Source organism: Onychostruthus taczanowskii, unplaced genomic scaffold (genome assembly GCF_017590055.1).
Source record: "Onychostruthus taczanowskii isolate IOZ18803 unplaced genomic scaffold, ASM1759005v1 scaffold107, whole genome shotgun sequence".
Lineage (NCBI taxonomy): Eukaryota > Metazoa > Chordata > Aves > Passeriformes > Passeridae > Onychostruthus > Onychostruthus taczanowskii.
In genome coordinates this window covers 2,119,453-2,134,185 of record NW_024497297.1, presented here as the reverse complement: position 1 = coordinate 2,134,185, position 14,733 = coordinate 2,119,453, and the positions used below count along the sequence as shown (strand labels likewise).

Sequence of the window (14,733 nt, the reverse complement as noted above, 5' to 3'; positions counted from 1 at the left end):
CCGCGTCCGGGGGTCGCATGGGCTGAGGATCCCCTTTCCCACCAAATCTGGGGGTCCCGTGGGGGGAGGGTCTAGCCTCCCCCTTCTCCTTGACATTGGGGGTCCCCATGGGGCGTGTCCAACCCCCCCTTTTCCCCCGAGTTTGGGGGTCCCGGGGGCCCGCGGGGCGGGTTAGCGGGGGGGCGGTGGGAGGAGGAGGAGGAGGAGGAGGAGGGTGAAGAGGGGGCGGGGGCAGCGCCAGGAAGGTGCCGGGGGGAGCTCGGGAGGAATTTTGGGGGAACCTGGAAGTGAGAAAGGGGGAAACTGAGGCAGCGTCAGCAGAGGGAGGTGTCACCCCGTGTGTCCCCGCGTGTCCCCCCTGCGTCCCTCCCCCTGTCTCCCCTGTGATCCTCCCGGTGTCCCGTGTCCCCCCCGTGCCCGTGTCCCCCCGGTGTCCGCCCCGTGTGTCTCCTCTGTGTGTCCCCCGCGCCTCCTCCTTGCCTCCCCTATGTCCCTGCCGGTGTCCCCTCCCCGTGGCCACACGTGTCGTCCCCGTGTCGTCCCCCCCGTGTCCCCCCCGTGTCCGTGTCCCCCCCCGGCACGGGAAGCGGCTCCGGGCTCGCGGAAACGGCCCCTCCCCGCGCGCCTTCGGCCACGGAGCCGCTCGCGGGACCCGCGGGGAGCCCCGAGACGCCCCCCGGGAGCGCCTGGGACCCCCCGAGGTCCCCGCGGAGCCCCCCCATGAAGCCCCCCGGGGCCGTGGGGACGCTGCTGCGCGCGCTCGGCCGCCGCGATGGCCCCGACACGGTAGGACCGGGGGTGGTCCCCGTGTGGGTGGGGGTCCCGCGTAGGGTGGGGACCCCCCTGGGGAAGGGGGGGCTGGCTGCGGGGGGAGAAGCGGGGAGACCCCCTCCCGTGGCGTCCCCGCGGGGTTCCCGCTCCAGCCGCCCCCTCCCCACGCGTGACGCTGGGTGACCGGGGGGCCGGGGGGGACACGGGGGGGACACGCGGGACGACACGAGGGGGGGGACACGGGGAGGAAGACGAGGGGACACTGGGGGACGTGGGCGACATGGGGGGACACGGGGGGCACAGGGAATTCCGGGAGGGACAAGCGGGGACAGAGGCGGGGACACGGGGGTGGCACGGGGAGTGACACGAGGGGCTCACGGGGGGGACATGGGGGACACAGAGGTGACGCAGGGACGACATGGGGGGGACAGGAGCGGGGTCCGAGAGGGGACACAGGGGAGGACGGGGGCGGGACACGGGGAATACTGGAGGTGACAAGGGAGGGACATGGTGGGGACACATGCGGGGACACGTGTGGCGTCATGGAGGGGACACGGGTGAGAAGCCATGGAGGGAACACGGGGGACACCGAGGGGACAAGGGGATGACACTTGGGGACGCGTGCGGGGGCCAGACGGGGACAGGGGTTGACACGAGGGGACACGGAGGTGACACGATGGGAGCTGGGTGGGACTGGGGGCGGCACTCGGGGGGGTCACCGAGGGGACCCGGGGAGGACACGGGGGGTTCACAAAAGAGACACAGAGGGTGACACGGGGGGACATGGGGGGGACACGAGAAGTCTGTCATGATGTAGATGAATGTAATCTACTTGTTGTTTATAGACCTAAAGGATCCCTCAGAGCATTAAAAATCCATGTGATATCATCCAAGAGTGGCATACTTTGCATGGAGATATGTGATTTAGCTGAAAGCTGTATAAAATCTGTAAAACTGCATGTAGGCAAAGAGCTCCCTACTGCCTGTGCATTCGAGTGAAGCTGGGAGTTACTGGGGGGCACTGGGAGGGCACTGGGAGTTACTGGGGGGCACTGGGAGGGCACTGGGCACTCACTGGGAGCACTAGGAGGGCACTGGGCAGTTACTGGGAGCACTGGGAGGGCACTGGACACTCACTGGGAGCACTGGGAGGGCACTGGGCAGTTACTGGGAGCACTGGGGGGTTCCTTGGGTGGTTACTGGGGTCACTGGGGAGTTCACTGGAGGCAGTGGGCGCTTACTGGGGATTGCTGGGGCAGCGGGAGGGTATGGGGGGGTACTGGGGGGTCCCCGGGGGGTCCCTGGGGGTTCCTGATGTCGCCGTTGTCCCCCCAGTTTGCAAAGTCGCCGCCCACAAGAGATGTGAGAGCAAGGTACGACGGGGGGCGGGGGTCACCCAAGGGCGGGGGGGCCCATTTGGGGCTGGGGTCCCATTTGGGATGACCCCCGTGTCCTCCTCCAGGTGACGTCACCGTGCCAACCTCTGCCCCCGCCTGAGCTGGTGAGTGGGGGCGGGGCGCGACCTCCCCGCAGCCGCCGGGCAGGACCGAGACCCCCCAAATCCCCCTCGAGACCCCCAAACCCCGCGGGCCCGACCCGAACTCCCGAAGCACCCCCGGACAGGACCCCCCTGCTCCCCTCGGGACCCCCAAACTCCCCGGGCAGGATCAGGGACCCCACGGAAGGGGTGAAACCCCCCCAAGCCCCCCCGAGCAGACGACAGGACCCCCCCTCGGGACCCCCATGTCAGGACCCCGCACCCCCGATATTCCCGCTGGACCCACTGCTGGGGCAACTGCTGGGGCAGCTGGGGCAACTGGGGCTACTGCTGGGGCAACTGCTGAGGCAACTGGGGCAGCAGCTGGGGCTATTGGGGCAACAGCTAGAGCAATAACGGGCAACAACTGGGGAAACAACTGGGGTAACATCTGGGGCAGCAACTGGGGCAACTGGGGTAACAGCTGGGGTAACAGCTGGGGCACCCGGAGCGGGTCTGGGGGCTCTGGGGGAGCTGCTGGGAGCAATGGGGGGATCGAGGGGGGGCTCTGGGGAGGAGGAATAAGACATGAGGGCCCCGGGAGTGGGGGGTACCTCACCCCCCCCTTTTCCCCCCAGCCCCGAGCAGGCGCTGAACGCGCTGAGCATGAGGAGGTTCTGCGAGGAAAAACTGGGGGGGGTCCTGCAGCCCTCCCAGCGCAGGTGGGGGCGTGTGGGGCCGGGGGGGGCAGGGGAGGTCGTGGCGGGATTTGGGGTGTTTTGGGGTCATTTGGGAGAATGGTTTTTGGGGTGGTTTTGAGGGGTTTTGGGGTGTTTTTTCGGGTGATTTTGGGGTGCTTTTGGGATGGGTTTTAGTGTTCTAGAGGTAGCTTCTGGTGTGGTTTAGGGTGATTTGTGGGATGGTTTTGGGGTGATTCTTAGGGGTGGTTTTGGGGTGGTTTTGAGGCGATTTTTGGCAAGGTTTCAGGTGGTGGTTGAGGTCGTCTCCAGGGGGGTTTTGGTGTGGTTTTGGGGCGGTTTTGGGGTTCCACCCGTGCCCCCCCCCAGGTACACGGAGGATTTCGGGGCGCTGCTCTCGGGGCGGCTCCGCCTGAACAGCTCCCCCCAGTTCCTGCACCACGTCCTGCTGCCCCCCCTGCCCGCCTACGACCCCCCCGACGGTCAGTGTGGGGTGGGGGGAGGGACCCCGGCAGCCCCCAGGGCCCCCCAGTAACTCCCCCGTGTCTCCCCCTAGGCTGCCGCCCCTTCCTCAAGATTTACCAATCGCTGCAGCTCGTCTACACCTCGGGGGTCTAGTGAGTGACCCCCCCAAATCTGACCTCCCCTGCACCTCGGGGGTCCCGGAGCCTCCCAGAGCTCACTCCCAACCTGCTGTGCCTTTGGGGGGCGTCCCGGGCCCTCCCCCACCCCTCACATCCCCCTCTGTGCCCATCTGGGGGTCCTGGGGCGCCCCCAAAGCTCACAACCCCGCCCCCAAACCTGACCTGCACACCCGACCCCCCCCCCCCTTGAGGGGGCCCGGGGCTCCCCCCAACACACCCCCCCAAAATGATTGCCCCAAACCTGCCCCCCCCAAGCCTAACCCCCCAAACGCCCCCCTTTTCCCAGCAGCCCCCCCGCCTCGCAGTCGCTCTGTGTCACCCTGGAACCGGCGCTGCTGCTCAAGGGGGACGTGATGGTGAGGGGGGGGCAGGCAGGGGGGACCCCCGACCTTTGTGCGTGACCCCGGCTCACCTGTCCGAGCCCCTCCCTCACCTGTGCCCCCCTTCCCCCCCCAGGTGCGCTGTTACCACCGGCGGCGGGGGGGGCGCGAGGCGGTTTTTGGGGTTCAGTTCCACACGGGGACCCTGCGCGGGCCCCGCCTGAGGCTGCGCCGGGACGAGCTCGACCTGGCCTGGCAAGGTGGGGGCACGGGGGGTGCCCGGGGCCGGGAGAGCCCGCGGAGCTGCGGGGCTTGGGGGGCACGGGAGGACACGGGGAGTTTGGGGGTGCTGGGGGGGCTCCCCCACGGCCGCCCCCCGCCCCCCACGGCCGCCGAGCGCCGGGAGCTGGAGCAGCTGCTGGGGGGGTTCGGGGTGCGGGGGGGCCGCGAGAGCCCCGGCCCGGGGGAGGAGCCCCCTGACACCCCCGAACCGCTCGGGACCCCCACAGCCTATGGGAGCCCCGAGCCGCTCGGGACCCCGGCGCCCTACGGGAATCCCACGCCCTACAGGAGCCCGGTGTCCCACGGCGCCCCCCCATTCCACGGGACCCCCGTGTCCCACGAGGTCCCCCCACCCCACGGGGCGCCGCTGTCCTATGGGACCCCAATGTCCCATAAGACCCCCCTCTCCCACGGGACCCCCCCATTCCATGGGACCCCCGCTCCCCACAGCCCCCCCACATCCTGCGGGACCCTGACACCCCACGGCTTCCCCCCATCCTGTGGGGCCCCCAAACCCCAGGGGTCCCCCACACCCTACGACACCCCAAAGCCCTACGGGACCCTGGTGTCCCACGAGACCCTGACATTCCATGGCCCCCCGGCATCCCAGGGGTCCCCAACTTCCTACGGGACCCCGGCGCCCCATGGCCCCCCAGTATCCCCCGGGACCCCAATATCCCTCGGGGTCCCAGCGCCCTACGGGACCCCGATATCCCACAGGACCCCAATATCGCGGGGGTCCCCGACATTCCACGGGACCCCGCTGTCCCAGGACGCCCTGGTGCCCAACAGCAGCTCGGTGTCCCAGGGGACTTTAACATTCCCGGGCTCGCTGCTGCCCTACAGCCCCCCAGCATCCCATGGGACCCCGACATCCCTGGAGACCCCGACTCCCTATGGCACCCCAACATCCCAGGGGTCCCCGTCACCCTATGGGACCCCAAAATCCTATGGGACCCCACCATCTCATGGATCCCCAACGCCCCAGAGCCCCCCACCAGCCCAGAAGTCCCCCGTGTCCTACAGCCCCCTAATGCCCCACGGGACCCCAATAATCCATGAGACCCTGACACCCTATGGGACCCCGACATCCCAGGAGACCCCAGCCCCCCACAGCCCCCCGACATCCTACAGCCCCCCAAAGCCCCACGGCACCCCAGCATCCCCCGGGGTGCCGATCTCCCACATCACCCCGATATCCGAGGGGCTCCCAGCCCCCCACGGGACTCCGATGTCCCACGGCCCCCCCGCATCCCTCAGCCCCCCGGCACCCCACGGGATCCCAGCGCCTGCCAGCCCCCCCGCCGCTCACAGCCTCCCAGTGTCCCCCAGCCCTCCTAGCTCTTGGGCCCCCCCCAGCGCCTGGGCTCCCCCGTGCCCCCCCCTGTGCCGCCGAGCCAGCCTGGCCTCGCCCCGGGACCCCCCAAAACGGGGGGTGCAGCGCTCGCTGTCCGAGGGGTTCCCCCCGTGGGGGGGCTACGGGCGCCCCGTGGCGGGGGGCTACCTGCTTTTGGGGGGGCTCCCGCCCCTCTGCCCGTGCCAGGACTGCCAGGGCTGGGGGGGCATCTCCCCGCTCCCCACCCGCCCGGTTTATGGCGGGCACGCCTGGGGGGCCCCCCCCGCGCCGTCTCTGGAGCCCCCAAGTTGCCCCCACTGTGGCCGCCCCGGGCTGGGACTGGAGCGGGGGCCCCCCCCCGGAAAAGGGGGCTACGCCCCCCCCGCCGTGGGCGAGCCCCAGGAGCCGACAGGTAAAGATGGGGGCGCGAAGGGGTTAATGGGGGCGCTGGGAGGGGTTTGGGGAGATCTAAAAGNGGGAGAACGGGGGTTTCGGATGGGTTCTGTGGGGGGAGTCATGGGTGAGGTCTGTGGGTAGCTTGGAGGGTTAAATGGGGGGGTCGGTGGGGGCCCCCGCTTGTGCCCCCTCCCCCGGTGCGACTCCCGCGTGTCTCCCCAGCCGTGTCCCTGCTCAAGGCGGCCCCTCCCGGCTCCTTCCTCGTCCGCCGCAGCAGCAGCTTCCCGGGGGCCTTCGGGCTCGCGCTCAGGGTGGGGGTCCCGCCCCCCCGCGCCGCCCCCAGAGCGGGTATGGACACCCCGGGCCCCCCGAACCCCATGGACCCCCCCGGCACGCCCCAAATCCGCCTCCACCCTATGGAATATTGGGTCCCGCGGGGGTCTCGAGCATCTCCCAGGGCACCGACACCCCAGGGACCCCTGAAAATCACCCCAAATTCCCCCCAGAGACCCCCCCCTGCAGTACGGGGGGGCCGTGGGGGGTTGGACACCCCCTGACCCTCCGGGATCCCCCCATGGACACCCCCGAAAGCCCCACGGAAAACACTGGAGCCTCCGGGGGTGCCGTGGAGCGGGGGGGCTTTGCGGGTCTCGCTGACCTCGGACCCCCCCCGGCCCCCCCAGGGGACCCCCAGGAGCAGCTGGTCCGGCACTTCCTGATCGAGACGGGCCCGCGGGGGGTCAAAATCCGGGGGTGCCCAGAAGAGCCTTACTTTGGTGAGGGGGGGCTCGGGGGGAGCAGAGGAGAGGTCTGGGGGAGCAGAGGAGGGGTCTGGGGGGCTCGGAGGGTCTGGGGGGCTCGGAGGGTCTGGGGGGGATGGGGGAGGTCAGTGCGAGGGGCTGTGGGGGTCAGGGGGGTCGTTGAGGTTGTCGGGGTCCGAGGGAATCTGGGGGGGCTGGAGGCGGTCAGTGGGGGTTTTGGGGTGCCCTGACCCCTCTTCCCCCCAGGGAGCCTCCCAGCGCTGGTGCTGCAGCACTCCATCACCCCCATCTCGCTGCCCTGCACCCTCCGCATCCCCCACGCAGGTGGGCACCCCAAAGACTGCGGGAACACCCCAAAACCCTGCAGACACCCCAAAACCCCCTCAGGGATCACCCCAAAACCCCCTCAGGGACCCCCCCCTCCAACTGCAGGTACACCACCCCAACCCCTTCCCGAGACACCCCAGAACCCCCCGGGAGAAACCCAAAACCCCCTGGGAACCCCCCAAAAGCTCCAAACTCCCCAAACTCCCCTGGGAAACACTCTAAACACACGAGGGAACACCCCAAAAACCGCGGGGACACCCCAGAACCCCTGCGTGGACCCCCTGAACATCCACTGGGACAGCACAAAACCGCAGCTCCTCCCCCAAAACTGCGGGAACCCCAAAAACCGCGGGAACCCGCAGAATTGCAGGGACACCCCCAAACAACCGCGGGAACCCCGAAAAGCTGATGGGACCCCTCAGACTCTCCTCCAGCCCCCAAAATCCCCTCAGAGACCCCCCAGACTCCCCTGGCCCCTCAGTGTCCCTGCCGGGAAGGTTCCTGGTGGGACCCGGGGGAGTCCGGCTGCCCCCCCACCCTGTGCCTTCCTCCCCAGAGCTGCAGGAGGAGCCCCCGGACCCCCCGGGACCCCCCAATGTCAGCACGGCCGGAGCCCTCCTGCGGCAGGGGGCAGGTGGGGCTGGGGGCACCGGGGGGTACTGAGGATGCTGGAGTGGGGGGCACTGGGATGGGAGGCACTGGGATGGGGGCACTGGGATGAGGGGCAGTGGGATGGGGGGCACTGGGATGGGGGCACTGGGATGGGGGGCACAGATGGGGGCACTGGGATGGGGGCCCAGACTCTTTTTCCGCCGGCACTACCCCGTGAGCAGCGTCACCCACTGCGGCACCGACCCACAGGAGCGCAGGTGAGGGGGGCACGGGGGGGCAACGGGGGGACCCCCAACCTCCCAAACCCCCCCAGACCTCCCAACCCCTCTAACCCCCCCCAGGTGGGCGAACCCCGACGGGACCACGGCCAGGTACGTGGGGAGACCCCCAGAACGGGACCCCCGGGAATGAGGGGGGGGCACAGATCTGACTCTGGCCTCGCCCCTCCCCCCCCGCCGGCCCCCCCAGGATTTTCGGGTTCGTGGCGAAGCAGGCGGGGGCCCCGGGGGGGGGCAACGCGTGCCACGTGTTCGCGGAGCTGGACCCCGAGCAGCCGGCAGGGGCCATCGTCACCTTCGTCACCAAAGTCCTGCTGGGGACGCGGCACTGAGAGACACCGGGGACCCCCCCCGCACCCCAAAACCCAGCTGGGGACTCCCGAAGCCCCCCGAGGCAGGGGGGGCTCAGGGGCACCCTCAAAACCCAGCAGGACTCCTCCCCCTCTTCACCGAGGTCCTGCTGGGGACACGACACTGAGGGACCCCCAGAACCATCGGGGGACCCCCAAAAACCCCTGGAGTCCCCCGTGCCAAGAGGGGGACAGGGGGACACACATAACTGACCCCCCCCCACCATCACCTTCATGAACACCCCCAAACCCCCCCTAGAACCACCCCTGGACCCCCCAAACCCTCCCAGGCACCCCCGATTCGAGGGAGCACAAGGGGACCCTCCCACCATCTTCAGCACCAAAGTCCTACTGGGGACCCCCAAACTCCCCCTGAGACCCCCCCCCAGACCCCTCAAATACTCCCCAGACCCTCCAACTGCCCTTGAGGACCCCCCAAAACCTCCTACACCCCCCCAACCACCCCCTCAAGTGAAGAAGGGGAGGCTGGCAGAAAAGGGGGCACAGGGACACCCCCTGCAATCTGGGGGGGTCCTGGAGGAACCCAAATAAATCCACATTTATTTTGGTGTAAGAAATGGGTTTATTTAGGGGGGGGGAGGGGGCATGGGGACCCCCGCCCGCCATGTGCAAACGTCAAAGGGGACCCCAAAACCAGCACAGGGGCTGCCATGGAACTGGAAGGGTCTGGTTACATTCATGATGGGGGGGACCCCGAATTCTGCCCCTTGGAACCCCCCAGGAATGGGGAGCACTGGAAGAGATGAGGGGGTGCAGGTGTGATCTGGGGGGCACTGGGGGTCAGTGGAGTGGGAGGGTCAAGGGGGTGATTTGGGGGGCTCTGGGGGGGCACGAGGGTCACCCATTGCAGAAGGAGCAGGACTGAGACCCCCAAATCCACCTGGGGGGGTCACTGGGATGATCTGGGTGAGGGGGGAAGGATTGAGTCCCCCAAAAACACGGGGGTGGGTCCCCAAAAATATGGTGCAGGCCATGGCTGAGACCCCCCCAAAAAACATCTAGGGGGGCAACAGTGGGGTACTTTTGAGGGGGGATTCAATTAGGGGAATCCCCTCCCCCGAAGAGACCCTAAAAGAGTGAAATTATGGGGTTGGGGGCAGAAGTGAACCCCCTAAAAACCACCTTGGGGGGGGGTCTCCACCGTTGTGGAAACATACTAAAGTGCACTGGGAGGGCCTGGGGGGGCACCAGGAGCACCAGAGGGTTTCAGGTTTTGGGGGGTCCCACACGGGCCCCCCCTTTATCCGCTCAGGGGGTGCAGGTCCACCTTGACCCTCTCGCCAGTGCTGAGCATCCCCACGGTGGGGAAGAGCCCCCCGGGGGGGACCCCAACCTCCCTGCGCCCCACGACCATCCCGTTCCGTGTGAAGAACACCTGGGGGCACAAATCAGGGGGTCACCCCCAGAGTGGGGGGCGGGGGGAGACCCCACCCCCCAAAAAACCCAGGGGATAAACGGGAGAGTAAGGCAAGGAAAGATGAGCCAAAAGGGGGGTGTAGGGGGATTTTTGGGGTGAGGGGGGGTTTTGAGGGGGCACAAACACACGGGGGGGGTTCAGGGATACACAGCAGAGTCACCCCAAAATATGAGGGGAGGGCAGGGAGACCCCAATCCCCAAGAACGTGGGGGCAAAGGGGGTGACCCCAGGGCAAGTCACTGTAAAGGGAACCCAAGGGGGCTGCAGGGGGGATTTTTGGGGTGATGGAGGGTCCAGAGGCGGGGCACAAACATGTGTGGGGATCATAGACAAACGGGGGGTCACCCTCAAATATTAGGGGGGCAGGACACCCCCAACCCCCCCAAAACCCGGGTGTTGAAGCCCCCAGATGATTCAAAAGGATGCCAATGATAGACAAAGAAGAATTTTGGGGGGAATGAGGTTTTTGGGCAGTGGGGGCTTTTTTAGGGCACAGATTTTTTTTTTTTGCGGGTTGTCCCCACCCTTACCACGACCTTCCTGCCCTCCTGCTCCTGCTCCATGTCCTCCCCATCCTCTTCTTCCTCCTCTTCCTCCTCTTCCTCCTCCTCCTCCTCCTCCTCCAGGTACATCACGTTGCGCACCTTCACCTTCACCTCGGGGGGCTCCGAGGCGTCATCGCTGTCACCTGGGGTGGGCAAGAGGGTGAGGGACCCCCGCCGAGCCCGGCCAGCCCCGGGGGTCCCCAGCCCCGCGGTACCTTCGCTGTCCCGGCCGTAGTCCCGAGGGAACATGATCCCACAGCCCATCACGTCACCCTTGTAGCAGCGGGGGCCAAAGGGATCCCCGACCCCGCTGCCGTGGAACAGCTTTCCGTCGTCTGAGGGGAGACCCCGAATTAGGGGGACCCCCCCAGAGTTCGTGGGGGAAACCCCAAGACACCCTCCTTGGGGGTGCACCCCAAAGAAAGGGGGAGAAGTGGGCAGAGAAAGGGGTTACAGGTGGAGGAGGGGGGGAAAGGGAGAAGGGGACAGCTGGGGACGGGGGTGCACAGAGGGATCCCCGAATCCTGTCATGAGAAGGAGCCCTCCCATGGGGCTGCACCCCAAAAAAAGGAGAGAAATAGGCCTGAGAATGGTGGAAAGAAGAAGAGGGTGAAAGGGAAAAGGGGGAGAAAGGAGCTAAAAGGGTGGAATAGGGGGAGGAAGAGGCCATAGGGACCCCCCTCCCCCGAGGGGCTGGGACCACCCCTCCCTGTGGGAGTGCACCCCAAAAAAGGGAGGAAACTGGGCTGAGAAAGGAAGAGGATGAAAAGGAAAAAGATGGAGGAAGGGAGAAGGGAGGAGCCATGGGGACCCCCAGATTAGGGGGAATCCCCGAGGTCAGGGGGGAGACCCCCAGACCCTCGTTACGGGGTGAAAACCCAAAATAGGGAGGAAAAATGGGAAGGGGGTTTTCAGGGGCAGAAAGAGTAGGAGGAGATCCCACTACTGGGGTCCCGTGTTTGGGGGGTCTGGCATGTGGGGGGGGGTCCCACCCATTTTGGGGAGTCCCCCCCACTTTTGGGGGGCTCACCCGCGTGGTAGGCCACCGAGCCCCTGCTCCAGCCAGGGTGACGATTTTTGGGGTAATCCTGAGGGGGGGCAAAGGGGAGGAGAGAGGTGAGGGCAATGTGGGGAGCCCTGCCCCCCCAAACTCATAGACCCCAATTTCCCCCCCTAAACCCTTATTTTTGACCCCCCCCCCCCACCACCTTTCAGCCCCCCCATACCCCAAATCTGAGCCCCCTCCCCTCTTTCCTTGACCACTCCCAGCCCTGGAGGAGGCTCCAGCCCCCCTTTACTCCCTCTGTAACCCCCGGACCCCCATTTCTGACCCACATCCCCCCATTTCCCTGCCCCCCCCAGCTCCGTGGGTGTCTCCAACCCCTCCAGCCCCCCCCGTACCCCAATTCCGAGCCCCCCGCCCACCTTCCTGGCCACGCCCAGGGCGATGTAGCACTTCTCGCCCGGGTCCAGGATCTCCAGCTCGAAGTAGTGGCTGCGGGGGCTGAGCGGCCACCGGGCCTGGGCCAGCCCCACATCCACGATGCTCTTCCCCTTCCCCACGTACTCCAACACCTGGGGGGGCGCGGGGGGGCTCAGACAGGGGGGAAAGAGGGCACCCCCCAACCCGGACCAGCCCCAGATCAGTGAAATTCATCCCCTTCCTCATCTAAAAACAGCACCTGGGAGGGTTTGAGGGGTCCTAGGGGGATTGGGGGATCACAGGGGCTGAGGGGGGCAGTCATAGAGGGTCGGGGGGCACACACAGGAGATCTGAGGGGCACCCAAGAACCCCCAGACTCCCGATGTCGCTGCTGGGACCCCCTTTACCCCACCCCTGTGTCACGGCTCCCCTTTTTGCCCTCCCCAGGACTGGGGAACCCTCTTGTCCCATCCCCAAAACTGTCCTTACCCAAATTCCCACAGCCCAATTTTTCTCACCCCATAACCTCAATTTCTGACCTCCCAGCCCAGGGAGGGGCTCCACCCTGTTCCAACCCTGCCCCCTCATTCTGAGCTCCCTCCCAGTCCTGGGGGAGGCTCCAGCCCCCCTTTTCCCCCCCAGCTTTCCGGGTGCTCACGGAGCCGTAGAGCCGCACGTCGTGGAGCCTGCCCCACTCCTCCTCCAGGCTGTCCACCAGCATCGCCCCCCCCTCATCCTCGGGGGGCCCGGGGGGGGGCAGATGCAGCCGAACCTCCTCGCCCAGCGAGTGCAGCCCCACGGCTGGGAACAGCCCCGGGGGCGACAGTGGCACCCCCAGACCCCCCACCTGCAATTGAGGGAGTCGGGGGTGAGGGGGGCTCAGGGACAAGGGCACCCCCGGGACCCCATGTGGGATTTGGGGAAACACCAAAGTAGGAAGTGGGGGGGCTCTGGAGGCTTTGGGGTTTCAGAAGATTTGGGGGCCCCCCCATTCTCTGTCCATTCTTCGAGAGGAGCAGCTGGGGGAGGGGTAGAAGGACCCTGGTTTGGGGTGCCCTGGTGAGTTTTGGGGGTGCTCTGGGCCAGGGTGGGGATCCCCCTCACCCTCTGGCCGTTCTTGGTGAAGAAAACCTGGGCTGGGGGGGCTCCGAACGAGCCCCTCTCGACGCCGCAGCCGATCCGGTCCCCGGAGCTGCACTTGGAGCCGAACTGGCGCCCCTTGGCCCGGCCGCTGTAGAGCCTGGGGCACCCCAAAACGGGGGGGACCCCGAAAATGGGGGGGTCAGAATGGGGGGTGTCACTAATGGGGGACCTCAAACCTGGAGCAGACCCCAAATATCGTGACAGGCCCCAGTGCCCCTCCAACACCTCCCAGTCCTGCTGCCCCCCTGGTTGCCCCCAATATCCAACACCCCCAAGGTCCCAACACCCCCCAATATCCAACACCCCAATATCCAACACCCCCCAATATCCAACACCCCCAATATCCAACACTCCCAGTATCCAACACCCCCAAGGTCCCAACACCCCCCAGTATCCCGACATCCCCCTGCTATCCCGACACCCCCGATATCCCAAAGCATTTCCTCTTTCACCTCACACCCCAACATTGCTAACGCCATGAAATTCCTTACTATCCCAACACCCGCAATTATCCCAACGCTTCCCGGCTAGCTATCGCGACATCCCCCACTACCCGAACGATCCCGGCCCCGCCCCCGCTATCGCGACACTCACTTTCCATCATCGGCGTGGTAGGCGACGGAGCCGGGCCCCCATCCCGGGGGGTGCTCGAGGCTGTGGCAGTGCGGGACCAGCCCCACGGCGATGGTGCCGCGGACCCCGCTGTCCACGATGGACACCTGGGCAGGGGCCGGGGGGGTCAGGGCTCGGCGCCCCCCGGCACAGCCCGCGCCCCCCGCGCCCCCCGCTCACCTCGAAGTAGTTGCTGTCGCGGGTCAGCGGCCGCGGGGCCACGTAACAGCCGACCTCGCCCGAGGGGCCGCGGTAGCTGCGGGGGGCGCGGGGGCTGAGACAGCCCCCGACCCCCCCCGGTACCCTCAGACCCCCCCGGATCTGTGGGTGCCCCCAGCCCCCTCCCATCCACCTGGGTGTGGAGCCCCCAAAACCGCCCCCAAACACACCCCTGAGACCCCAAACACACACCTGAGACCCTAAACACATCCCTGAGACCCCAAAACCGCCCCCAAACACACCCCTGCCACCCCAAACACACCCCTGAGACCCCAAAACCGCCCCCAAACACACCCGAGACCCCAAACACACCCCTGAGACCCTAAACACACCCCTGAGACCCCAAAACCGCCCCCAAACTCACCCCTGAGACCTCACACACACCCCTGAGACCCTAAACACACCCCTGAGACCCCAAAACCGCCCCCAAACACACGCCTGACACACCAAACACACACCTGAGACCCCAGAATTGCCCCAAACACACCTGAACCCACAAAACTCCCCCCAAAACACACCCAATGCTCCAAATCATACCTGAAACCCCTAAACATACCTGACTCCCTAAATCACAGCTGAACTCTCAAAATCAATCCCCAAAACACACCTGATGCTCCAAAACGCACCTGAGCCCCCCAAACACACCTGACTCCCTAAAATACACGTAACCCCCCCAAAACCCATCAGGTCCTCCAAACACACCTGGACCCCCAAAACACACCTGAACCCAAAATACCCACCTGAGCCCCCAAAAATGTCTTCCTAAACACCCACCTGAGACCCCAAACACACACCTGACTCCCCCAAACCCACACCTGGCATACCCAGACCCAACCTGGCACACCAAATCACACCTGAGATCCCCCAAAACTGCCCCTCAACACACCTGACCACCCAAATCCCACCTGACACCCCCAGACCCACACCTGGCACACCAAATCACACCGGGCACATCAAATCACACCTGAGATGCCCCAAATCACACCTGATCCCCCAGACCCACACCTGGCACACCCAAATCACACCTGCCAGCCCACCCCTGACCCCCGCCCCACACCAAGGCCCCCCCAAACTGGGGGTCTCCCTTCCCCAGCACCCCCC

At 66.6% G+C, this 14,733-nt stretch overlaps 2 protein-coding genes across 2 annotated transcripts; one reads left to right on the top strand and one right to left on the bottom strand.

Annotated features, from left to right (window-relative positions):
* The first annotated feature begins 595 nt into the window (after nt 1-595).
* TNS2 (tensin 2) lies at nt 596-8,826 on the top strand. Its single transcript, XM_041418110.1, has 15 exons — nt 596-809; nt 1,859-2,144; nt 2,234-2,583; nt 2,887-2,970; nt 3,316-3,428; nt 3,503-3,563; nt 3,880-3,946; nt 4,047-5,984; nt 6,062-6,272; nt 6,608-6,700; nt 6,932-7,009; nt 7,569-7,668; nt 7,813-7,881; nt 7,966-7,995; nt 8,093-8,826. The coding sequence occupies exons 1-15, from the start codon at nt 721-723 to the stop codon at nt 8,232-8,234; spliced, it is 3,711 nt and encodes a 1,236-aa protein (XP_041274044.1). The 5' UTR covers nt 596-720; the 3' UTR covers nt 8,235-8,826.
* A 25-nt stretch (nt 8,827-8,851) lies between these two features.
* SPRYD3 (SPRY domain containing 3) lies at nt 8,852-13,766 on the bottom strand. The gene is made up of 9 exons (XM_041417857.1): nt 13,594-13,766; nt 13,396-13,520; nt 12,763-12,898; nt 12,317-12,505; nt 11,661-11,810; nt 11,266-11,323; nt 10,451-10,570; nt 10,221-10,378; nt 8,852-9,648 (listed from the first exon to the last, which is right to left on the bottom strand). Exons 1-9 carry the CDS (start codon nt 13,759-13,761, stop codon nt 9,514-9,516), a joined length of 1,239 nt encoding a protein of 412 aa, XP_041273791.1. The 5' UTR covers nt 13,762-13,766; the 3' UTR covers nt 8,852-9,513.
* Nucleotides 13,767-14,733: the final 967 nt, after the last annotated feature.